At 39.0% G+C, this 25,090-nt stretch overlaps 2 protein-coding genes and 1 pseudogene across 4 annotated transcripts; all 3 read right to left on the bottom strand.

Moving 5' to 3' along the window:
* Nucleotides 1-1,772: 1,772 nt before the first annotated feature.
* On the bottom strand, nucleotides 1,773-6,722 carry LOC148837119 (extracellular calcium-sensing receptor-like). Its single transcript, XM_088914544.1, has 6 exons — nucleotides 6,517-6,722; nucleotides 5,692-5,983; nucleotides 4,070-4,894; nucleotides 3,578-3,805; nucleotides 2,843-2,966; nucleotides 1,773-2,686 (listed from the first exon to the last, which is right to left on the bottom strand). Exons 1-6 carry the CDS (start codon nucleotides 6,720-6,722, stop codon nucleotides 1,773-1,775), a joined length of 2,589 nt encoding a protein of 862 aa, XP_088770670.1.
* Nucleotides 6,723-9,903: 3,181 nt separating this feature from the next.
* LOC148837118 (extracellular calcium-sensing receptor-like) lies at nucleotides 9,904-16,399 on the bottom strand (annotated as a pseudogene).
* Nucleotides 16,400-17,151: 752 nt separating this feature from the next.
* On the bottom strand, nucleotides 17,152-23,033 carry LOC148837117 (extracellular calcium-sensing receptor-like). 3 transcript variants are annotated; one of them, XM_088913939.1, is made up of 6 exons: nucleotides 22,825-23,033; nucleotides 22,130-22,403; nucleotides 20,902-21,738; nucleotides 19,750-19,971; nucleotides 19,404-19,527; nucleotides 17,152-18,065 (listed from the first exon to the last, which is right to left on the bottom strand). In XM_088913939.1, exons 1-6 carry the CDS (start codon nucleotides 23,031-23,033, stop codon nucleotides 17,152-17,154), a joined length of 2,580 nt encoding a protein of 859 aa, XP_088770065.1. The 3 variants fall into 3 exon arrangements, with proteins under 3 accessions (XP_088770065.1, XP_088770066.1, XP_088770068.1); XM_088913940.1 differs by lacking the exon at nucleotides 19,750-19,971; XM_088913942.1 differs by lacking the exons at nucleotides 19,750-19,971; nucleotides 20,902-21,738; nucleotides 22,825-23,033 and having other exon boundaries at nucleotides 22,130-22,372.
* Nucleotides 23,034-25,090: the final 2,057 nt, after the last annotated feature.

The raw sequence follows: 25,090 nt of genomic DNA, 5'->3' as shown, positions 1-25,090 counted from the left end.
ACTGGGAATTCAAAACCCAGGTGAAATAGGAACAAAAATCATAATATACTGCATAATGCTAAAAACCATGCTATGTCTTTTCAAATCAATTGAAAATTTCCGATTCTATTATTATTATGATGTCAGTGTGAATAGGACGCTTATTTACAGAATGGCCAGCAGGTGGCGCGAACAAGGCTGCTTTTTCACCCAAGCATTTACTATAAAAGGAATAATATAACGGCAAACGCCGCACTGCGGTGAAACACAGCGGCGCTGATTATCAATCTCTGCAAATTTACAGGTAACCTGGAAGTCAAAATGTCATCTAAGATGTGTAAAAACATGGATTTACTTTGATAAATATTCGTTTCAGTTAAAAAGTATAAAGATCGCAATATGGTGAAACACAGCAAATTATTGATCTTTGTAAATTTAAGGAAACCTAAAGAAATGTTTTGTGCCTGAGTGGACATGTCGCTTCATTCCTGAAGTGAAAAATGTAACAGAATGGGTTATGGATTGGGTAATGTCTCCATTAAAAGTCTCTATGTTATACTGCAACCCTATCATCATTGCACAGAGCAAAAATGTCATTATTAACTGAATTTTCCAAACAGTGTTTTCCAATCAGTCATTTTATTTATTTATATAAAGAACCCTTCGCAACAGTTTGCCACAGTGTGCTTTAAAGACTTCTATAGCTCTTCACAATACAGTAACAACCGACCACTGGGGACAGAGGAACGAAACAAAAAAACCCAGCGGGAGAAAAGAAATCTCTGGGGGTATTAAGCTCCTCCAAGCAATGGGTTTGTGGATAATTAATTAGAATCCCCTGTGAGAGGTTCCTGCAAAGCCCAGGGCTGATATCGTGCCCTCCTAGGTCAGTTGTCCTGGTCACCCAGGGTAGCTGAGGTTTCTGACATCACAGGCCACCACAGCTTAATATTATGTTTTAAAAATCTTCAAACTTCAACCCAATTGACTTCAGAACTCAAAGCACTTTACAGGTAATGGGGATCCCATCCATCAACACCAGTGTGCAGCCCCACCTGGATGATCTGCCAGTACGCTCCCCGCGCACCAGCTCTCAGTGGGGAGAACAGAGTCATGAAGCCAGTTCATACACTGGGAATATTAGGAGGCCATGACTGGTAAAGGCTTACACCTGATTAGCTTTAGTGGGCTGCCAGTTGTAGCCCACTAAAGTGTTAGAGTTGCAGGGTGATTGGACTCTGTCCTGTACTACAAAATAAAATCATAATCAGTTCATTAAATATTAAAGAAAGTATTAAAGTACAAGTACACTCGCAGAGGGGCTCTATCCAATAGAGGTCATTGTGACAAAACTGCTTTACACTCACTGCTTGCATGCCTGATGGCCTGCAACAAAGCTAACGATGGAACGTCTTGCCACAGGGGGTTGTGGGTGTCTGAGACAGATTGCCCAGCCCTGTGGCTGTAGCAGGCTGACAGAGAACCAGAGAACACAGGAAGCAGCTGGATCAAATCCTCAGATCATAAGCCACCAGCAACCAAATGAACACAAAGGCCTCCTTTCTTAGTACAGCTTCTGCAAGGTTTGGAACAATGAGATGTTTTAAGTACAGTAGCAATTTAAGCAAAGAAGAACATCTTTGCTTCAAAGAAGAACAGTGCACACAGTACTTTTTGACAGACGTATTGACAGAATAAAACATTCCAAAAATATGTCTATATACTTTTATTATATTTCAAATCTTGCAAATAGTTTTAAGTACACTTTTAAACAATAGAATAATACTTTTAGGTTAATTTCTTTTGATGTTTGACCTGCCCATGATGTTCCTTTTAGTATTTTTCTCTGGCTTCAGCAATATAATGTAACATTTCGGAGCAAAGATGCACAGTAGCACTGCAAAACTGGAGGAGAGAATGGCAAAGATTTCAACTGCAACCGTATACTTCCCCGGAGAGCTGACATAAGCAGGTATAAATGCGATCCACACTGCACAGAATATCAACATACTGAAAGTTATATATTTTGCCTCGTTAAAGCTGTCAGGCAGCTTCCTCGCTAGGAAGGCAAAAATGAAACACATTACAGCCAAGATGCCAATATACCCTAAAACACAACAGAAGGCTGTGACAGATCCTAAATTGCATTCCAGAATAATCTTATCGTTAAAAAGGCTTGCGTTTTTCTGTGGAAACGGGGGAGAAATGCCAAGCCAAAGAGCACAAATCATTATCTGAATGGATGCAAAGAGCAGGATGGTGAACCTTTGCTGCACTGGGCCAAACCACTTCATGGTGTTGCTGCCAGGAAGAGTTGATCTAAACGCCATCAAGACGACAAATGTTTTGCCCAGAACACAGGCGACGCACAGAACAAATATGATGCCAAAGGCAGCATGCTTCACCATGCAGGACCACGGGGAAGGCTCTCCCACAAACAGCAGGGGACAAAGGAAGCAGAACACTAATGCCACCAGGAGGAGGAAGCTGATTTCAGAGTTATTAGCCCGGACAACTGGCGTGCTTCTGAAACGAAAGAAAACCGCTGTGACAAATAACGTCAGGCACGCTCCAAAAATCCCTAAGGCAGTCAGTGCGCTCCCCATGATCTCTCCGAAAGAAAGAAACTCCATTTGTTTTGGAAAACAAGCAGTCTTCTTGGAATTTGGCCAGTAGTCCCACGGGCATTTTATGCAATCAATGGAATCTATTGGAAAACACCAAAAACAAATCATTTGTTTAAACCGAGGTTGCTTACAAATCCGTGACAATAATTGGCATTCTGTGACAACAAATAATTCTCAACCCAGTCTTTCCTCATTCCCTTACAATGTTCATTAGCACGTTTAACTCGCATCCCTACCGGTCCGGTTGCTGATTTCACCTTGGGCACAAGGTATGCAGTCAAAGCAGCAGATCGGCTGTCCTTCTCGAGACGCTTTTCTCGACCCTGGGGGGCAACTTTCACTGCAAACAGACTTTATAACCTGGAAAAATACAGCATAGCAGCGGAAACTGTATGGGTGTTCTGCCATTGTTATTTCACATTATTTTTGACGTATTAGGAAGAGGTTACTGCCAGTTTTGGGACAGTGTGCCATTAGGCTTGTGTGATGAGGTCTGGATTTCACTGTACTGTAACTGGCTCAGCTCGGCTCGGCTCAGCTCCGCTCAGGCAGCTCTGCTGCACTTGCAGGTGCGTAAGCCAACCCACTTTAAAAAAGCCATTTCCTGGACTGTCACAAGTATCCCTCGTGTCGATTAAACTAGTTTCTCCTAAAGCGCTTACAAGCTATATTTACTGGATCAGCTACAGCGGTGGCTTCCGAGATTACTGCTACACCTGCAAGCACTTACACTCACACATGCTGACAGGTAGATTTCAAGTGCTGAGCATGCTGAATATTTCTAGTGTTGTTGCTGCAGCTGGAAATTCATTTTCCAACTGCAGCAACTTTCTTTTTTTCCTTCTTTCAAGTGACTTGTTTAAATGTTGTTTTATTATAACAAAGAAACACTATAATGGTCTGGCAACTGCTTTTCAAGAGTTATAAGAGTGCATTTAAGACTTCTGATATGACTGGAGCATCAGTCTTACTTTTTTCTGGCCTCCATTCCAGATGATAGCGTCTTCGTTTATCACAAGTTCTTGTCCTTCTGGGGCAGAGCCATCATAGTAACCTATATCTACATACTGCACCCTGCCATGCTGGTCCAGCTGCCAGTTGATTATATCATAGGAGGGAAGAGGATCCCCATTTGGATCAAACTGGACCTCCTCTCCAGTGGGCGTTTTGAATTTGACCTGTTTTAAGGTCTGTGTTACCTGTAGGAGAAAAACATGCAGAGGTACTTTGATGATACAATTCAGAACATTTCAATTCAAACATTTAACACAGAAAGCCTCTTACTTCTTACATTTACTGGACTTAAATTTCGAGACCATGCAATTAAGAAAAGAAAGTTAATGATCAGTGGATTCCTGAGTCTCGGTTTCTTTGTTGACTGTAATTAAAAGCATATTTCTGTCTACTTTCATACTTTGACTGTTTAACAGACTAAAAGCAAATATACGTTTTTAGATACATACCTCCCAAGGGTTGATATCCCGTATGCCAGAGCAGGTCTGGTTGTGCAATCCAGTTTCACAAAACATCATGTTATGAAGTGCGTGAGCAACAGCATAGACTCCTTTATAGGTGTTGTATGTGACACGTAGCTGGGTGACATCTGTGTAAATATTTTCAACTGATCGTAAACCTTCTAAGCCAGTGCATTTTCTGACTGGGAACTGAGAATCTGAATTTTCTGTCACATTGGGAGTTTCATATGAACAATCGAAGGTTTTTTCCCAGAATTCCTTGATGTACACATTCCCAGGTTGCTGCGAGGGGTGAATCCTCACAAGGAACTCTTTAAAGCCCTCAAGATGCGCTCTTTGGATTCCCAATCCCAACAAACCTCCGAGGACCCCGAACTTCTCCTTAGTGGAGAGTAGACCTGCCGTAGACCAGCTTTCGCTGGCCAGCCAGACGATTCCAGTGACATTTTGTTCAACCAGCTCGTTAACTAGCATGTACATGTCTATTTCTGTAGCAAACACCAGGATGACCTTTACCTGCGTCTCTTTAATAAGATCTACGTGTCTCAATATTTTTTCCTTGGTGTAAACAGCAGGAAAATATTCAGCAAAAGCCACGCAGGAGTTGATATCTTCCACTTCCTTCAGGAAGGACTGAATTCCATACTGGCCATAGGCATCATCGGATCCAAAAGCCCCCAGCCAAGTCCATCCAAAGTGCTTCACGACTTTAACCCAGGCTTTCACCTGGAAATAATCACTGGGAATTGTTCGGAAAAACGTGGGGTATTCGTGCTTGTTGCTTAGACATGCACAGGAGGAAAAATAACTTATCTGTGAAGTGCGCATAAGAAAAGGAGTTTTGTACATTTTTGGTTAGAATGGGACATTTGTAGTTATTAATATTTATCGTAGTTAAGAATATAAGACATAACCAAATAACTGTATAAAATATTTCAGAGTCAACATCAGCAAAGCAATTCATAGGGGCATCGAGTTTTGTTATCATTACATTTGCTCATATGAGGTCAGAAATGATCTATGAATCTTTATTCTTGAAGAATATTTGGAAATGAAATGAAAGACGGGGATAGGTCACGATGGCAAATTGCGTGGAATGAAAGGTTTTCAAAGCAATTCATAAGCTTTTTCACTAGTCAAAGGACATCGACAGAATGTCATACTGACGGACCCTATACAATACATACAAGCAAAATCAAATGACCTTTTACAAACAGCGTCAAATATCTTTAGGTGTTTCAGTTTTCTAGAAGCTTTCCAGCGCTATTTTTCACTTATCCCATCATAGACGGATAGAAAAAGGCAGATTAGCTGAGCGATTGAATTGCATTGTACCCATGATAACGAAAAGGAAAACTTGTTTCCTACTGTACACGAAACATGCAACGTTATTTAAATATTTTTTTTACAATGATGTTTCTAGAAAAAAAAAGATACGAGGAAGGAGAAGTAGCTGTTTTTTTTTAAATATACTGTATGATCAAGGACTCAATTCAAAGTCAAAAGTATATTTCCTATCCACCCATTTGTCTTTTTTCTACGGGCTCGTACACGTCAGCCTGTATCGACCGCAGCTGTAGTCGAGTCTCCTCGATTCATCGGTTTCTCACCTGAGGAATCCCAAACGAGCCCAGGAGCCGCGCTATGGTAATAGACTGTGTAGACCCCGAGCAGCCGATGACTGCGGCAACCGGAGAGCCTCCGGCGCACCTCCAGTCGGAAATGAAGGGGTCGCGGCCGTTGAGAGCGGTGAGCGCCGCTCTCAGGGCTCCGGGGGGATTGCTGCACGAGTCCAGGATCCTGTAGCCCAGCGTCACGTTGGGCAGCAGGGTGCTGTCTCGATTGATCTCTTCGATCGCGAAAATCATGCCTTGTGCCCAGCGAAAAGCCCTCAGAAAGAAACTTTCGGGTGCGGGGGAATGCATTAAAAAAAATGAAAAAATAAAATACATAAATTGAAATGACCTTTTAAGACAAAAACAGCTCAATTGTTTTAGAGAATCAGGGCACTCCGGTGGAAACCTTCAGGTTATTTTCGTGAGGGTTTTCACACACAACATCTCGCACGACTGGATAACAGCTGTGTTTTGGTAACGAGCATGACCTTTTACAAACACTTCTTTCACATATCTGACATAATGCTTCATAAAACTAGAAAAAACAGCACGCAGGCAGAAATTATCACGGGTTTGGAAGACACACTGCACTGTTTACTTATCTTAAGGTCTGTGTTTATATACAGATATACTCTAAGTTTTAAGTGTTATTAAATTTGACTTAAAAAAATTCAAGATACTTTAATGTATTGTCCAGTTTTTGAGACACTGCTTATTAAGAGATCTGTATTTGTAGCTATTAATAATTTCCCCGAATATTTTCTGATCAGCTATAATCAAAACTAAGATGTTTTGTTTCATTCGTGCTTTAAAACCTACCTCACGCATCCAGGGTTTTTAGGAACTCTGTCGTAAGAGAGTTCAGGAACTGCGCCTTTGTAGTGAAGAGTAAAAACACCCCCGATTATAATATCCCCATCCTGGGACAACGCCGGAGAAGTAAAAAGCCCTTGAAGCTTGCAGGCGGATTCAGACAAACTGATCTGCATGAAACAGATGGATAGCAGCCCAAACCTCACACCCATCGTGTGCGTGAAAATTGACAATCCTAGCGCCGAACTCGGGTTCCATTTTTATAGTCGACACATTCATTCCTCTGGCACATCTGGAACGGTCACATGACACGCTGCAAAGGTAACTGTAACGAATTGTAATGGCAACAGCGGCCCTGTGGTTCAGGAATAATTATACAGTAGCTCATTCTCAACGCTGATAATAATCTGCGCGATGTTTGGGTTTGTCGCTAAAGGAATTATTTATGTAAATATTACATCTACAGTTACACTTAAGTGTACAAATATGTATTCAGTTGACCTATTCGGTTTGTATATTCAGTTAAGAACTGAAACATAACCAGGGAATTAAAAAAAAAACCTGTCCGCAAGAGGGCGTCTGACACCAGAAAACGAGCTGGAGCTAACGTTGTTCGCTGCTCAATAAAACAATAACATCAGGGTTTCGGGCTGCCGCTTCGCACCGCTTTAAGGCAGATCGAGATTTTTAAAGTTGCACGGAAATAGACCGATGAACCTTCTAATTAAGGAGCCGTTCTGCTTCTTAATTAACTAGTGGGGCCTAACAACACTGTAGTTTTCTGTGGGTATGACAAATAACAGCATCAGCTGTCAGATATACTAATCTGTTATTTAACGTGTTCGTCTGTGAAACGCTTCACAGGCCATGATGGGTAAAGGCCAATGGATAATTTGGCCAGGAAGCCGGGGAAACACCCCTCCTCTTTTTGAGAAACGCCCTGGGATTTTTAATGCCCACAGTCAGGACCTCGGTTTTACTTCTTATCCGAAAGATCCTATTTACAGTACAGGATAGTTTCCACGTCAAAAGCTTTGGGTAGAGTGTGCAGAAAAGCACTATAGACGTTTTTCCTATATAGGTTTTATATATTTATAAAAGTTTTGCATGGAGAATCACTGGAAAAAATGGGGCTTACTGCCTAGATCCTTTAACAACAAAGTCAATGTAAAATGGCAGAACATGATGGTGATCATAGATGTCTACAAATATGCACTAGGGTGTTAATTTCATTTTCATTTCATGTTTTCATTTTATTTTCCTCAAGATGATATGTAGGGGTTTGGATTTAAAGGGGCTCACCGGTTTTTGAAAAGCAGCAATCTGAAGTCTGAACTGCAGGATGACGATGATGCCTGCGCAGTATGGAGTAAAGTGTGATGCAGACTTCTTGTTTTTTGCAAGATGTCCATTACACGGAGGTATTTTTATCATATTGGAACTAAAATGCCACCTTCCAGTCTGGAGTTATATAGCCAGTTTTTGAGCAGGTGATGTTTGTTTATATAGGCTGTAGGCTGCATTCTGACAATACTTTGAAGACCTCGGTTTTTGTCACATACTGTATTGATTATCTGGGTCTGCGCCACTGTATCCGACGAATTTAAAGTTTCTTTGCGACATGTTATTCTACAACCGGACTGACATGTGGGAAGAAACAAAATAAAGATTCTTACTATCTTTAGTAAGATTCTTACTATCTCTGGAGTCTTCCAAGCTTGGGAGCCCAACATGAACCTCAACTAGTGTTCAGATGTTCAGATCACTTTATTGGCCATATACAATTTCTTGCATTAGGAATTTGTCTTTTTACATACCCCAGCTTGCTCTACACGAGACACACATGCACACAGGCGGGGAGAGAGAAGCTTGGGGTCAGAGCACAGGGTCAGCCATTTATACAGCACCCCTGGAGCAGTTGGGGTTAAGGGCCTTGCTCAGGGGCCCAACGGAGTAGGATTCCTCTGCCAGCTGTGGGATTTGAACCAGCAACCTTCCAGCCACAGGCGCAGATCCTTAGCCACACTAACCATTACAAATATACAGTATACTGCAGGTATGTTGTCGTTGTCAACGTGCGTGATGCTGTTTGCAGAAATATACTGCATTGTGAACTGTAGTAGTGTGGCCTGTGAGGGCTGAAGGCTATAAAACTGAGCACAAAACTCACAAACATCGCCTGTGTTTCTCATTATTATTGCACCAGGAAAGAAGACAAAAGCACATGACACAGTGCGGCCAGACCCCCTGAACAGGAGGAGCTCTGAATGTTTTTTTTTTCTCGCTCCTGCGCAAGGGGGCAGGTACAGTAAATAAGGCATGGCCATCACCTCTTCTGTCCTCCTGTTCATCCAGTACAGGCCGGCTCGAGACCGGAAGCTCTCAGTGAGGAGCGCGAGCAGGGCAGCGGTTACAAAGTCTCACGAGACCCTGAAACTAACCGCCTCCTCTCAATATTTATTTATTTACAGGTCGGTCAGGTTTGATTCGGTGTAAATAACATTTGATTTGTTGTAATAATATGGAAGTGCGCTGCGCTACTCACATTGCTTGTACCGTACAGTATGTGATGTTTCAGAGTTTCTTTAATGTTAGGAAAAATGTGCCGAAGTCCCGTCTTTCTGTAAGGGCGCAGCCGCGAACAATGTTCAGTTTGATTTGAAAGTAAATCATGTTTACTTTTTGTTTCAGTTACAAATACAAAGACTTTGCGTTGGAGGAGGTTATTTTATTTTTCGCTTATTCGTTACTATTCGTATTAATACCTTATCTTGGTTTTTTTTATAAGCTTCACTCTTTAAGTTTACAATTAGCAAAGGTGCACGAAAGCGCCGAAACTAACCGTCTCCTCGGTATGCTTTTTCTATTTATTTATCTCAGTTATTTAGAGTGACGGCTATCACACACCTCTACCACTGTTACCCGAATACCCGTTTAGTTGAATCATCTCGATAAAGATCCCCCATCCACATTGACTCGACAATCCTCAGTGAGCAGCCAGGACAGGCACAGCCCCACTTAACATTATCTGTGTCCCACAATAGCAAAATCCAGTGAGCGGACGCTTAAACCAGTTTTCTAAAAATAAAGATTTGAGGAACAATTAAATACAATGGAAAACAAAATAATTGAAAAACGGGGATTTTTAATGTTTACTTAACTATTTCTGAAAAAATCTAACATTGTTCTAGTCTAGAAGTTTTATTAAATATCAGTTAGTACAGGAAAACGAAAGTTATCCATGTTTAATCAACATCATTAATTGAGCCAGATAAGCTGGTTTCAGTTTCCCAGGTTAAGAGTAATTACTTTTATAAAGACTGGTTGTTTTTTCCTTTCATTGAATGTGGAAGAGAAAGCTTGTATCTTAATAAGGATTCTGTAATATGTCATTTAAAGTCTTTTGGAAGGCAGTTTACCCATTATATGTTTTCTGGTGTTTTTCTCAGGCTTCAGTAAAATAATATAACATTTATGAGCAAATATACAAAGAAGCAAACCAAATGTCAAAGACAAAATTGCAAAAATCCCAACTGCAACAGTGTATTTTCCAGGTGAGCTGACATACGCAGGGATGAAGGTGACCCAAACTGCACAGAAGATGAGCATGCTGAAAGTTATCAGCTTGGCCTCATTGAAATTATCAGGCAGTTTCCTGGCTAAGAAAGCCAGCACCAAACAAGTAGCTGCAAGCAGGCCTATATAGCCCAGTACTGCATAAAATGCAATTTCAGATCCTGTGTTAAATTCTAAAATGATCTTTTTATTACTGAGTTTAACATTTTAAACTAAGCCACAGCACACAGATTACAATCTGCACAGCTGTGCAAGAACAAACGATGATCCACTGCTGAACTGGTCCAAAGTTTTTTGCCATGTTGTTGTTGGGAAGAGTGGCTCTGAAAGCTGTTACAACAACTATTGTTTTTCCCAACACACAGGAAATACAAAGTGCAAATGTGAATCCAAAGGCTGTGTGACGCAACATACAGGACCAGGCTGTTGGCTGCCCAATGAAGGTAAGAGGGCAGAGAAAACACAGCAGCAGAGAGAACAGCAGGAGAGAGCTGAGTTCAGAGTTGTTGGCTTTTACAATGGGTGTGCTTCTGAAGGAAAAGAAGACTGAAATAGTCGCAACTGTCAATTAGAGTCCAAACAATGACACAGTAGTGAGTGTGATTCTCATTGCATCATAGTAGGAAAGAAACTCAATGTCTCTGAGGATGTAGCTGTCTTTTCCATCATTAGACCAGTAGTCCTGTGGACACTTGATGCACTCAGCAGCACCTGAATTAAAAAACATAAAAATTATGATAAAATTAAAAATAAGAATTATTTATATCTTTGTTTGAACGTTTTTAATAACCAGTTCTTTTTAAAGTAGCTTATAAAATCTGACTAATGGAGAAGAAAGCTCAAAGTGTATGCTTTTCACAAATAATGTAATTTATCAGACATTTCTTAGCTTGAGTCATACTTTCTGCTTGTTTTTTCCTTACAAATGTTTCTTCAGCTTAATAGTAATAAAACAATTTTACATACATGCTCAGATGTTCAGCATACAATGTTGTGAATTGCAATTAAATCCTCAGACAGTACAAGAAACAGGATTATTAACTTAAATTGGCTAAACTAAATTGTCTAAATTATGTGGAGAGTATACTATAGATGGTGTACCTTGGACATTAAGTCACAATAAAATAAAATTATTTTGTATATAAATATATTTTAGGAAAATATAGTTCATATTCTAGCTAAACATACCTGTGATGTTAGATATAGCCCCATCATCACAAGAGACACAGTCGAAGCAGCAGATGGGCTGGCCTTTCCTGGCTGCTTTTCTTGTACCTGCAGGGCAGCTTTCACTGCACACAGATTTTGGAACCTTAATAAAAAAAACATTTTTACATATATTCATGTTGCTTATTTAGGATAGGATATGCGTTTTGAAGGTGTCAATATTTTCAGTGTTAACATCATGGGCCATACGTGAATTTGAAAAATAATCAATTTTTCAGTATTTACAGTACTAACAAACATCTTGTTTCGGACTGATCTTTAGTCAGTCAAAGTGCTCCTTTCGCACGTGACGATTGACTTGATAAAAACAGAAAGTTGTTCATTAATTTTATTAGCATTACGTTACTGAAGTTAAATACCGTGCTACTTAGGTGAAGGTGGGTTAGTTACTGTACACAGCTCACATACTATAGTTTACATGTCTAAGGAAATGATGTACTCACAACTTTGCTACTTCTACAATCAATAACAAGCATTCCTACCTTTATACCTGTATTCCACACAATGCTGTTCTCGTCAATCACCAGCTGATTTTCTGTATCTGCTGTTACATCAAAATAACCAACTGCTACATGTTTAACAGTTCCGTTGATGAGTTGCCAGTTTATAATGTCATAGGCAGCAGGAGGATCTCCATTCTCATCAAAGTGCACCACTTCTCCAAAGCGGTTTTTAAATTTTATTCTTTATAGATGTTCATAGACCTTGAAGATGTAAAATAAACAGGAAATTAAAAAAATACTTTTAAGTTGTGCTGTACATGTATGCTATTTAAGTAGTCAGTCATGACTGCTCTTGAGTAAGGAGGTTAAAAAGCTGCAGAGTCCAGTGGAAAGATAAGAGATTTAATTGGTTCAGTTAGACAGTGATTTTCAACAGAAAAGTGAATATACTGTATGTGTGCCATGTTGCGGTTTTCTTGATTTTGCCAAGCTCAATGCCCACAACATGATATTATTGTTTTTTGTTTTAAATTAGAAAACATCTTTCTAATTTTTAAACACTACATCATGAATTTTGAATTACAGTAGCTAGAAAATTATTACAATTACTGTTTTTTTCTCTTTTTCCCAAGCCAAAACAAAGAGAAATATTTCAATGTCTCACCTGCCGGGGCTCAATTCTTGAAATATCTCCACACAGTTCAGCTGTATTATAATCACCTTTATCACAAAAGAGCTGATCATGAAGCACGTGTGCTATGGCATACACTGCTTTATATACATTATATGACACTCTGAGTTGAGTGACATCAAAGAAAGTATTTTCTGTTTCAAATAATCTCTCATTTCCTGTGCACAGTTTGGTGTTGTTTTGCAAAACAGTTTGTAGGGCTCTTTCAAATGCAGAATGCACCCAAATATATTTTCCCAGAACACAGCTGCAAAACTGTTGCCAGGATTTGGGAAGGGGCTCATGTTTTGGAGAAATTCCTTCATTTCTGGAATTGCCATTTTGCGAATCGCAAATCCAATAGAACCACCAAAAGATTTAAATATTTCCTTAGTGGATGGTCTTGCTGCCGTTATCCATGCTTCACTTGCAAACCACTGTATGCCAGTTATGTTCTGTGCCATGACTTCCAGCATTGAAGGGTACACATCGCCCTCTGGAGCAAATGCAAGTATCACTTTCACTGTGGACTTCTTAATGGTTTCCACCACACGGAGTAGCCTGCTTCTTGGATGTGTCCTTAAAATGGTTTCAGAAAAGGCAACACAGGCGCCATGTTTTTCAACTTCCTCCATGAAAGTTTGCACCCCATTCCTCCCGTACTCATTATCGCCTTTATAGTTGCAATCCAAGTCCAACCAAATTTCTTAACGAGCAGAGCCAAGCCTTTGGCCTGATAATAATCACTAGGAATGGTGCGAAAGAAAGTAGGAAACTGCCGCTGTCACTGAGGCATGCACATGAGGCAAAGTAACTGACCTAATAACGTAGAAACAAACAAAGATAACATCCGTAGTGCTCTCTTTCTAATAACTTGCCTCATGTTTCCTGTCAACTGTACGAAAGTGAGGATTCTGACCAAATGTCGAATGAAGTTCAATGCGCCTGAAGACGCTAATAGCGGTACACATACAGTATATCATACTGTTAAATTGTTCATGAGTATGAATTCAAATCTTAAATGATGTTTTTTATGTTTGGTGCATTTTAACACCATGTTGAAGGACAGATGGAGACAAAAACAAAAAATACTTTAAAATTAACTAATAATATACTTTAAAGACAACCTAAACTTCCACCTTCCCAGTGTAGGCGGAAAATGCATTTTGCCCAGTGTATCCAGATTTCCAAAAAGGTATAATGTACAGTATGTAGGTGTAACAATGACAAGTAAAAGTGTGTTTTAATACCTTACCATAGGTGTTCCAAATGAACCAACTGTTCTCGCAATCGCGACTGACTGTGAGGACCCAGCCTCCGCTACAATCGCTGGGATTACTTTTTGACACGTAGAGTTAGTTTGGATTTCATTTTGATCATTAATTAAGGAGAGTGCTGCCTTAATGGCTTGTGTTGGAGAGTCCAAAATCCGATAGCCAAGAGTGACATTAGGCAGCAAATTGTAGTTCTTGTTAATCTCCTTAATTGCAAAAATCATTGTCTGTGCCCACCGAAATGCTCTAAGGTCAAACCTGTAGAATAAGAATGAGAAAAAAATAAGAATAAGAATGATATGATTTATAATAATTTATCTTCCGCATAAATACAAACTTACCCGACACAGTTTGTTTCTTCCGGTTCTAGTTTGAAGTTTGTATGGACTTGTTCCTGTTGGAGATAAATGGGGAAAACTCCGCCGATGACGATGTCCCCGTCCTTGAATAACCCAGGGGTTACAAACCTCCCCAGCATCCTGCACTGCGCACTGCGCACTGCTGCAACAGGGACAGTCACGATGAGGCGCGTCAGCAGGTGAAAACAGAAAACCTGGAACAAATTTATACGCCTCTGATATAAAAGGAAACCGTTCCCTTTGGTGAGTACTGAGTTTCTAAGTCTTTTGTGTATATAAATCGCATACTGAGCAGTATTTCGCAGTATTGTAAATTTGTCGGGTTCGTATATAACTGCAGAATTCCGTAGTAAAGCATATACTGTAGGGCTACTATTTACTATAACATTTCCTAGAATGAACGTAAGACTGACAGAGATAGTGGATAATACCAATGGATTAAATGTGATTTCGTTTACTGAATTTAATCCCACAAATTGAATTGTTCATCACCCACCCGAATAGTTTAGAACTTTTCGAACAGGTTAAATACAGAAAGTGCAGCCTACTCGTTATGTTTAATCTCTCACTGCAGTGTATTTCTGTGTTGAAATTATGCGATGATCCCACCATAAATAAATAACAAGTAATAGGTTTATTCCATGCTGAAAAAAAGAAGAAAGAGAACACAACGTTTCGGCCGTGGAGCCTTCTTCAGGTGGCACCTGAAGAAGGCTCCACGGCCGAAACGTTGTGTTCTCTTTCTTCTTTTTTTCAGCATGGAATAAACCTATTACTTGTTCCTTTGCAGCCTACGCATGCTGACGCAGCTACCCACATAAATAAATAACGCTACGTTGGTGGAAAAGAAGTTGAGAACTACTGAGCGGATTTTCTGTGAACTAGGGAGAGTAACACACTGGATGAATCGAAGTAGACGAAGTCCACTAATAACATCTTTCTAATTTTCATATAGCCCCTGAGTACAAGATGCGCTGGGAACGAATCTGTCAAGTGTGATCGATCGCCTTGTGCTCCTCGAACAGAGGGGCGTTTCTGTGTACAAAACAGTACAGTGTTCATAAGTGTAGTCTTATTCTCAGTGAAACAAGTCTTCAAAACGCCATAATAAGCAATAAATATCAGTAAAACAGAAATAGGTTACTCTACAGTTCCAGCGGGATTATTATATAATTACTAATGATTTATGAAAACAAAAAAAGAATGCTCAATTAAATCCCAGACATAGTGAATGAGCTCTACATTTTGGATTTAGAAAAGGATCACTTGGAGTTCGTGCAACGTTGTTAAAAGATTGTCTGGAAAATTTTCTTGGCAGAATAAAATATAACATAACATAACATACAAAATATAACCAATAACAATAACAATTCATAATTATGTCCACATTTTGGAAATACATGAGATAACGCGATACAGAGGAATAATTAACGGGGGAGAAAGACTACACGCTAAGCAAAGGCGACTGCGTGTTCTGTGTGAGGTGATGTAACAGTACCTGAACAGAAAATCGAAAAAACCGCACAGAAGGCTATAAACAGTGAATCAGGTCGGAAAATGAGCTGGTTTGGACGGAAGAACTTTAAGCGCACAAGCGCGGTTGGAGAAAACTAATCCCTGCCCGAACTGGCAAAACACGGGACCACTGTTTCGGCTCTTCACCAAACACCCGACATTGTGAGGAATATTGTACCATTGTATTCAAGCCATGTATACTGGCTGTATCCCACATTTTGAATTTCACATTCTGAATTTTGTAATGCCACAGGCACTGGTTGGAAAATCAGCTGCTGGCTTCTTGAATACATACTCTAGCGCACCGAACAGGTGCCAGGAGATATCTTTAAACGACAGCAGTCTGCTAATCGCGTTCTTCAGGATTGAACATTTTAAACATATTCCGACCTACTAAGTGGCTCTTTGTTAGAGCATTATTATTACTGTGCGTTGTTTGTGAAGACATTTGCGACCATTAAGCACCATAAACCTTTAAGATTATCCACCCATCTCTCTTGTAACCGGTTTATCCGCATTTGCGAGCCGTGAGCAGGGCAGGATACACACTAGAGCGGATTCCAGTCCGTCTCGGGGCTCAGGCACGCAGAGGAAACTACAGCACCTGCAGTAGCAAATAATACTTTTTATTTTTCTCTTGTGTATCTGCAACTCATCTGGCCTGCTCTGAAAAAACAAATGTGATCTATAATTGTCATTATTTTAGCGGTAGCGCGCAAGGCCTTTTTACTCACCCTGTGCGTCGTGACCGCCCTCGCTTTGGATTTTAGGATGTGTCATGTACTGTACATCATCCCTGGACCAGAGCGACGTGTAGAGACTCATTCCACGTTGAAAGTAAAAAGAAAGAAAACTGATCGGGGGTGTGTAGAATTAATCTCTGAACAATTCCGCCTGGCAAACGTTCTTTGAAATAATAGAAACTACAGTACAGTATATACCGTACCTTTTGTCAAAACTGGTGCTGATAGTACCTTTTCCCGTAGCTTACGAATTGATTCAGCTAAGCAAAGCTGCGTAAAACAGACGAATAAGAAGCCCAGACAGACTCCAATTCTAGTGCCAATTAACATGTGCAAACGCTTCAATTTAAAGACTGATTATTTTTTTATCACCGAATCCTGTAGTATTTACCGTTAGGTTATTTTTGAAGCAGAAAATGCACGTTAGATACTAAACGAAACAGAAACTAGTCTTCTATGCTGATATCCCAATTGGGACACTAAATTAATTGATTTTGAGTGTCAGTTTTTAACCCTTGGCAAAAATACGTTTGTATTGCAAGTGAGGCAGTTGGGTACCACATAGTAAGTGCTAAGTAGTAGACCAACTCACAGGGAAAAGAAGGAAAATGTTTGTATGCAAAGAAATGTTGTCTAAAGTAATCAATTATTATTGTTTGACATAATGAGAATGTTGATTATTATTACAATTATTATTTATATTAAAAATACATCACTACCACACAATAATAATTCTATTACTATACAAGAGTAAGATATAATGTAAATAATGTAAGAAGAAGTGCTGCAATAATGAAATCACTTTTATTTTGTATGAGAGGTTGTTTTTATTCATTACAGTTTTCTGGAAGACATTTTCCCCATTATATTTTTTCTTGTGTTTTTCTCTGGTTTAAGCAAGATTATGTAACACTTAGGAGCAAAAATACAAAACAGCAGGCCAAATGTTGAGGACAAAATAGCAAAAATCTCTACAGCAACTGTGTATTTTCCAGGTGAGCTGACATACGCTGGGATGAAGGCGACCCAAACGGCACAGAAGATGAGCATGCTGAAAGTAATCAGCTTGGCCTCGTTGAAATTATCAGGCAGTTTCCTGGCTAAGAAAGCCAGCACCAAACAAGTAGCTGCAAGCAGGCCTATATAGCCCAGTACTGCATAAAATGCAATTTCAGATCCTGTGTTACATTCTAAAATGATCTTTTTATTACTGAGTTTAAAATTTTTGTCAGGGAAGGGAGGTTTCAAACTAAGCCACAGCACACAGATTACAACCTGCATAGCTGTGCAAGAACAAACTATGATCCTCTGCTGAACTGGCCCAAACTTTTTTGCCATGTTGTCGTTGGGAAGAGTGGCTCTGAAAGCTGTTACAACAACTATTGTTTTTCCCAACACACAGGAAATACAAAGTGCAAATGTGATTCCAAAGGCTGTGTGACGCAACATACAGGACCAGGCTGTTGGCTGCCCAATGAAGGTAAGAGGGCAGAGAAAACACAGCAGCAGAGAGAACAGCAGGAGAGAGCTGAGTTCAGAGTTGTTGGCTTTTACAATGGGTGTGTTTCTGAAGGAAAAGAAGACTGAAATACTGGCTACTGTCAAGCAGAGTCCAAACAATGACACAGTAGTGAGTGTGATTCCCATTGCATCATAGTAGGAAAGATATTCAATGTCTCTGAGGATACAGCTGTCTTTTCCATCATTAGACCAGTAGTCCTGTGGACATTCCATGCACTCAGCTGCACCTGAAGAGAATTGAGGGGAAAAGAGTGAACATTGGACAATGCCTATTCAGAGCTTAAAGGAGAGCAAGATTACTAAGAGAATGATTTAACTTTATTTGTATTTAAAAACATTTGAAGGACAAGAACACAACTGCAGTACTAAAATAATATTTACAGACAATGTATAAACTAATATTTCATTATCCATACATAATATTTCATTATCCGTACCTCATAACAATAATAGATACAAATCTGCAAGATGATTTTCAATGTGAATTCCATTGTAATCAAATAATGTAAAAAGACAATCTGGTCTGGCAGTTTTTGTGTTATAATATTATTTATATAAGGTAGCAAGTGCCTAGGATGATGTTTGCCAGTTTACCTACTGTACAATCCTACAATGCCACCCTTGGAATGCAAAGGCAAAACAAGGGGAGGTTCACAGAGGACAGCATCTCTGTGATATATTCTCCAGCCATTCCAGTAAGTGCTTTGTGTCTTAAATTCATTCTGTATTTTGTTTGTAAGCATGGCAAAGTTGTTATCATGGGTGTGATTTGGGTTTTTTTTTTGGTCTAGTAAGTGCCCTAGAATCCGCATTCTGCTTTTGCTTGGCTTTTATTCCATGGACTCTTCTTTTAAGAAGTAAAGAGACAGCCATTGCCTCTAGTGATGGAAGTCTTGTTTCCTGCCAAAAGACACCACTTGTATCATCTCTACCACCACCCACAGCAGGGCCTATAAATAGGAGGCACTGCTGCAAGGGCTGTTGTTGCACTAGAAATCTCACTACAGTGACCTACAGTATTAGCATAAGGCATCTTCTATTGCTCAAATGTCTGTCAGGGAAACAGGGACACACTGCTTGCCAAGCTTGTGATTAACACATTTTGAAAGAAGCTGTTTTACCACAGGGTAGTGGTAGTGCAGTGGATAGCATAGCTGCCTTGCTGCACTGGGTCCTTGGGGTCAGTCCTGGACCTGGGCCGCTACCCCTGGAGAGTTGGCGTGTTCTCCCTGTGTTTGCATGGATTTGCTGTAGGTGCTCCCACAGTCCAAAAACATACTGGTAAAACTGGCCCTAGGTATGAGTGAGTCCTTCTGAGAAAATTGGCCTTAAGTGTGAGTTTGTGCGTGTCTGTTTCAGTGTGTCTGCCTGCAAAAAGTCTGGCATCTCATCCAGGGTGTAGCCTGCCTTGCACCTGTTGCTTGCCGGGATAGGCTCTGGGTCCCCTGGGACCTTGAATGGGAGGACGTGTCTAGAAAATGGATGGATGTTTCACCATATAATTCCAAATAATTAAAAGAAAATTGGAAATGTGGGATGTATTCTTCCTACTGTATAGTTCATACCTGTGGTGTTTGCTATGGTACCATCAGCACAAGGAATGCAGTCGAAGCAGCAGATGGGCTGGCCTTTCCTGGCTGCTCTTCTTGTGCCTGGGGGGCAGCTCTCAGAACACACTCCTGTTGGAACCTGAAGAGAGAAAATTTGGATATACTTTAGAGAACAGATTACTATATAAATTACCTTATTTAAATAAATACATGTATTACTTCTACAATTGTAAGGCATTTCTAAAGAACTAAGAAGTTTTAAACATGCATTGTTTAATTTCATTTTCGTAGTTTTCAAGGAATAATTGAGATACAAACCACAACTTTTAAATATTGTATCAAGATCTGAAATTGTGCTTACCTCTCTCCCAGTGCTCCAGACAATACTGTCCTCATCAACCACTAGCTGACTGCCTCCATCTGGTGATGTATCAAAGTGACCCACTGTCACATGGCTGACCACTCCTTTGTTGAGTTGCCAGTTTATAATGTCATAGGCAGCAGGAGGATCTCCGTTCTCATCAAAGTACACAGCTTCTCCAAAACGGTTAATAAAATTGACTCTTTTTATATGTTCAGTGACCTTAACAGTGTTGGAAAAATACCTAAAACTTAGTTTATTGCAGCTTAGTATATCTAACTTCTCTTGTGAATATTTCAGAATAATATGCAGTGCAATAACATCACTGCAAATAAACAGTTTGAACTCTTTCACTCTGTCTAAAGACAGTTCAATAGCAATGGAGTTGTTTTTGTTAAAGAGGCCAATGATCTCCTCGGGGTAGCTTATTCATATGCACTATATGATGTCATTTTCATAGATCTCAGTGTGTCCTATGATGCAGCAAATATTGGCGTTCTTCTTTAGCAGGGGATTTTTTTTGTAATTGACACTAAGCTAAACATTTTTAATCTTACCTTTCTGAATGTCAGCACTTCATTTCTACGGGTGATTTTGTGCATGAGCTCGCGTGGTGTTTACTAGGCCCTCTGCTGTTAGGTATTCATTTATTTGGTCAGATCATTTCTATGCAGATGAGAGTCAGATCTATGTGCACACTAAACCTAATACCAAAGCAGCTGTTTCAACACTTTCAGTCTGCCTTTCTGATGTGAACATTTGAATGTCACATAATTCTATGCATCTTAATTTGGACAAGATAATGATATTTGCTTCCTCACATATTTGCTTGTCCCTGCCAGTGAACAGCACTGTATTTAAGGTTTGATCCAACTTAAATTTATTTCATTGCCAAATGTACTATTTTATGTATTGTAAGTGGTTTGGAGATTATTTTTACCGGTGATAAATAAGGATTATTTGTATTTTCAATTATTCTTTACATCTCCTATTTTTTAAGATCATGATAAAAGCCTCAGAATCTGAAACGTACACACAGCACCTTGTCCCATAGATATTAGACTTCTACGTTTTTCTTTCTGTCCCACTGTTGTGTTACCCTGTACACAGACACTCACACACAGATCAGACCTGCAATTTGCTTTTACTCACCTGCCAGGGCTCTATTCTTGCAATATCTCCACACAGTCTAATGGTATTATTTTCTTCCTTTTCACAAAACAGTAAGCCATGAAGTGCATAAGCTACAGCATAAACTGCTTTGTGTACATTATATGTCACTCTTAGCTGCGAGACGTCAAAGAAAGTGTGTTCTGTTTGATCCAATCTCTCGTTTCCTGTGCATATCTTTGACTTGGTTTCTGAAATATTTAATTTGAAGGTCTCCTCTGTAAAATATAAAGTACACCCAAAGATGTTTTCCCAGAATACATTATTTAAGGTGTATTCTGCAGAATCAACAGATGGACGTATATTGAGAAGAAAATCTTTGAACTTTGGAATTGCCATCTTGCGAGTTGCAAACCCAATTGTACCACCAAAAGATCTGAAGAATTCTACAGTGGAGGGTCTCGCTGCTGTTACCCAGTCCTCACTTGCGATCCACTGTATACCAGTTATGTTTTGCCTGACAATCTCCTGCATTAAAGGGTACAGGTCATCTTCTGAGACAAATGCTAATATGACTTTCACTGTTGTCCTTTTAATAGTTTCAACTATCTGAAGTATTGCAGTTCTCGAGTAGGTGCTTAAAATATTTTCAGTGAAGGCGATGCAAACTCCATATTTTGCAACTTCCTTGGTAAAAGACTGTATCCCAAATATGCCATATTCATTGTCTGCTTGGATAGCTCCGATCCACGTCCATCCAAAATGTTTAACAAGCTGAGCCAAAGCTTTGGCCTGAAAAAAATCACTGGGAATAGTGCGGGAGAATGTGGGGAACTCTCTTTTGTTGCTGAGACAAGAACATGTTGAAGCATAGCTGACCTTGTGGAATATACATAAAGTAAAAGCAAGCATTAATTCATTCACTTTTGAGTAACCTGTTCATACTTAAAATAACTACAGCCTTGTTGTAAATGTAATTTCACCCATTCATTTAAAAATAATTAATCTTCACCTAAGGGCAATATAAGTTACAAACTGATATTTTAATTTTTTTAAGAGCACAGTATTATAGTATAAAGGCAAGCTGTCTCTAAGTAAACATTTAAATAATTTATCAAAACCTCATACTGATGAAAACCTGATAAAACATGCCCTTTAAAATAGGACAAAAACTCTTCAAGCATCAATGTGCAACATAAAACAGTACTGTAAGTTGGGGGTCTTAGATGAAGACTTCTAAAACGAAAAGAAAAATAACATTGAGCTTTACCAAAGGAATACCGAAGGGACCAATAGCTCTGGCGATGTGTAAGGAGTTAGAGGTGATCACAGCAGTGGTTGGCGAGGGACAGGGTTTAGATTCTTGTACTTCTTCTGGTCCGTTGGCTAAGGTTAGACCCGCTCTCACAGTTTCAGCCGGAGAATCGCAATTGTCCAGGATTTTGTATCCCAGTGTGATGTTTGGCAGTAAACTGCTGTCCGTGTTGATTTCCTCTATGGCAAAGACCATCATCTGCACCCATCGAAACACACGAAGGTCGAAGCTGTAATGAGATACGATAGGTTAACAGGCGGCACGGGTGTATCGTGTTCAGCGATGATACCTCACAGCTCCAAAGCTCAGGCACGTCCACTGGCTCCAGATTTCATCTTGTGTTTCTGTTCAGATTAGGTCTGATTTGCTAGGATTTATTATCCCTGACGGGTTCACTCACTGCCCCCCTTTAACCGAGCGAGAAATTAAATCCCGTCACGAGTGGGAAGAACATACAATATTTTAGTGTTTAGCTTTCTCGCACCCTCACAGATTATGGAAAGGATTAAATGAATATGTATGACATCAATAAGAATGAAAAATAAAATGATACAATGATACTATATTAAACAATAAATAAAGTAAAATGTTCAAAAGGGACATTTTTCTTGTATAGCTCTGAAATGTCCAACAAACACTCTATAACTCACCCAACACACTTTGTGGTTGGTGGTTCAGCATCAAACAACGTATGGCTGTCCTCATGTGTAGCAAAAACTGGGAACACACCACCGATGTCTAATTCGCCGTTTTTGAATAAACCAGACATTGTATATTTGCCCAGGATCCTGCACGTCAAATCGCCGTCCACCTGAAACGAATGAAATAACATTAACGATGTTAGGATGTTCGCGTCCATTACGACGTAGTTTGTAGAATCAAAGTAAACTGAATGAAATGAAAGTACAGTATTTCATTTTCCATTTTATATATGATACAATCCGCAAGGTGCTTGTGCTTTATTTTAATGAGAAGCACAGCCAGTAGGAACTAACTGAGCCGCTGTCTCCCAAGGGGTCGGTTTGATCAGCTCAGCGTGAGGAGGCTGAGGAAATAGAATCCGTGCGCATCGTGCATAAAATAAGCATGTACCAATTAATTATAAAAATCGAACAATCAAAAGAAAATGCGAAAGGTTTAAGTAAAAAACAAAACAACACAACGGAGGCATCTATCTGACAAATGTTAGGTACAGGGTATTCAGTCTCCGGAGTGTAAAGAGTATTTTCAGACTCAGCGCCACGGAGCTGTCCAGTTTCTGCTCAATACAATATCCTGGAGACTGGGGACTATTTAACGCTTGTGCCTTTCCCTTTACAGTTGTTTATTTAGCAGTAATATCTGTAGTGGTTGTATGTTTTTTTTGTAAAGGTTTGATTTGAAAAATATGTCAATCACATACTGTACGTAATATATAATATAAATGATCTTCATAATTAGATATAAAAGATACTTTAATACGTTTCTAACGTTTTAAGGGTTTTGGTGTTTTAAAAACGTCTGTCTTGTTGTGAATAAATACAGGGGAACGTGAATAACAGCCCGAGCTTTTATAATCAACAAATGAATAAAATAGATCGATCCCATAGTTTTCAGTCATATTCGAGCTTTGACCTTTCCTGTGGTCAATTGAAAAATAAAATTATATGTCAATGGTGAGTGCAAAAACGGCTATGGTTACCGTGAAACACGAACAGGACCCTTTGCTCATGTAAAACATACTTTATCTGTACTTTATACTTTATCAAACATCCTCTGCAAAAGCATATTACAGTATATCTCCTTGCAGACTATAGATGGGTCATGGTTATAATGGAACACATACTGTATAGGAAACCTTAAATGATATATCACAAAGTGTTCTTATACTGTACGTGACCTTTGTTCTCACTTAAACCTCAAATACAAAACTGTAATTCTAACAGATTTATACAAATATTAAAGTATGTTTGTGACAAGTAGTAGTATAGGCCAGTTATAGTTCCTTCATATTTTTTTAATAAAAAATAGCCTAACTCTTCTTTATATATATATTGCATTTAATTATGGCTGATTTGACATTTTACAGTTGCCTTAGTTTAGACGAATTCTTAAAATAAGTGAAATACTTCGGACTCCCACAAGAGGGAGTCTGCTGCTTATAAACGTAATAAACTAAAAACGGAAAGCCTGTTCATATATAAAAGGCTACTATTTTCATTATTAATAGTCGATAATATCTGTTCAAAATATTACTAAAAAGAGATATAAATGGAAAAAGGCATAATACAGGATTGTGAATGTAAAACTGTGAAAAAATGTAAATGTGAAAATGAAGCAATATTGTACGATTTTTAAATTGAACAAATAACTAAATATTACAAGTTAATTACATATATTAATTGTACAAAATCTCAGATACTTTATTGTATGATATTGGATTTCTGAATTAACACTCAATACCAGTGATGATTATTTTGCATTTTTATATAAAATTCAGTGTTATAATTTTTACATTATAGTATTTGTTTTAATGTTGTTTTTGGAAAGGGTGGCTCTGAAAACTTTTCTATATTTAATGCGTTAATATTAAAATAGCTTTTAAAATCTGACTGGTAAAAAATCACAAAAATGCATTTAGAAACATAAAATCACATTTTATTTACAAACAGTTGAAATTCAAGGCTTCATCTAAATACAGTAGAACTACTGTGTTCAAACTCACCATGGAATACACTGTAGATAGATACAGCTGTTATCTTAAGATGATAAAGATGTTATAATATTGTGTACCTTGAAAATTTACAATAAAATAAAAATATTTTGTACATAAATATATATTAATGAGGCCTCTACATACAGTATTTTAGCAAGACATATCTGTGGTATTAGGTGAAGTCCCATTATCACAAGAGACACAGTTAAAACAACAGATGG

The sequence above is a fragment of the Atractosteus spatula genome, chromosome 4, assembly GCF_055471065.1.
Source record: "Atractosteus spatula isolate fAtrSpa1 chromosome 4, fAtrSpa1.hap1, whole genome shotgun sequence".
In the NCBI taxonomy this organism is placed as follows: domain Eukaryota; kingdom Metazoa; phylum Chordata; class Actinopteri; order Semionotiformes; family Lepisosteidae; genus Atractosteus; species Atractosteus spatula.
The sequence above is the reverse complement of the archived record's forward strand: the minus strand, read 5'-3'. Positions and strand labels throughout refer to the sequence as shown.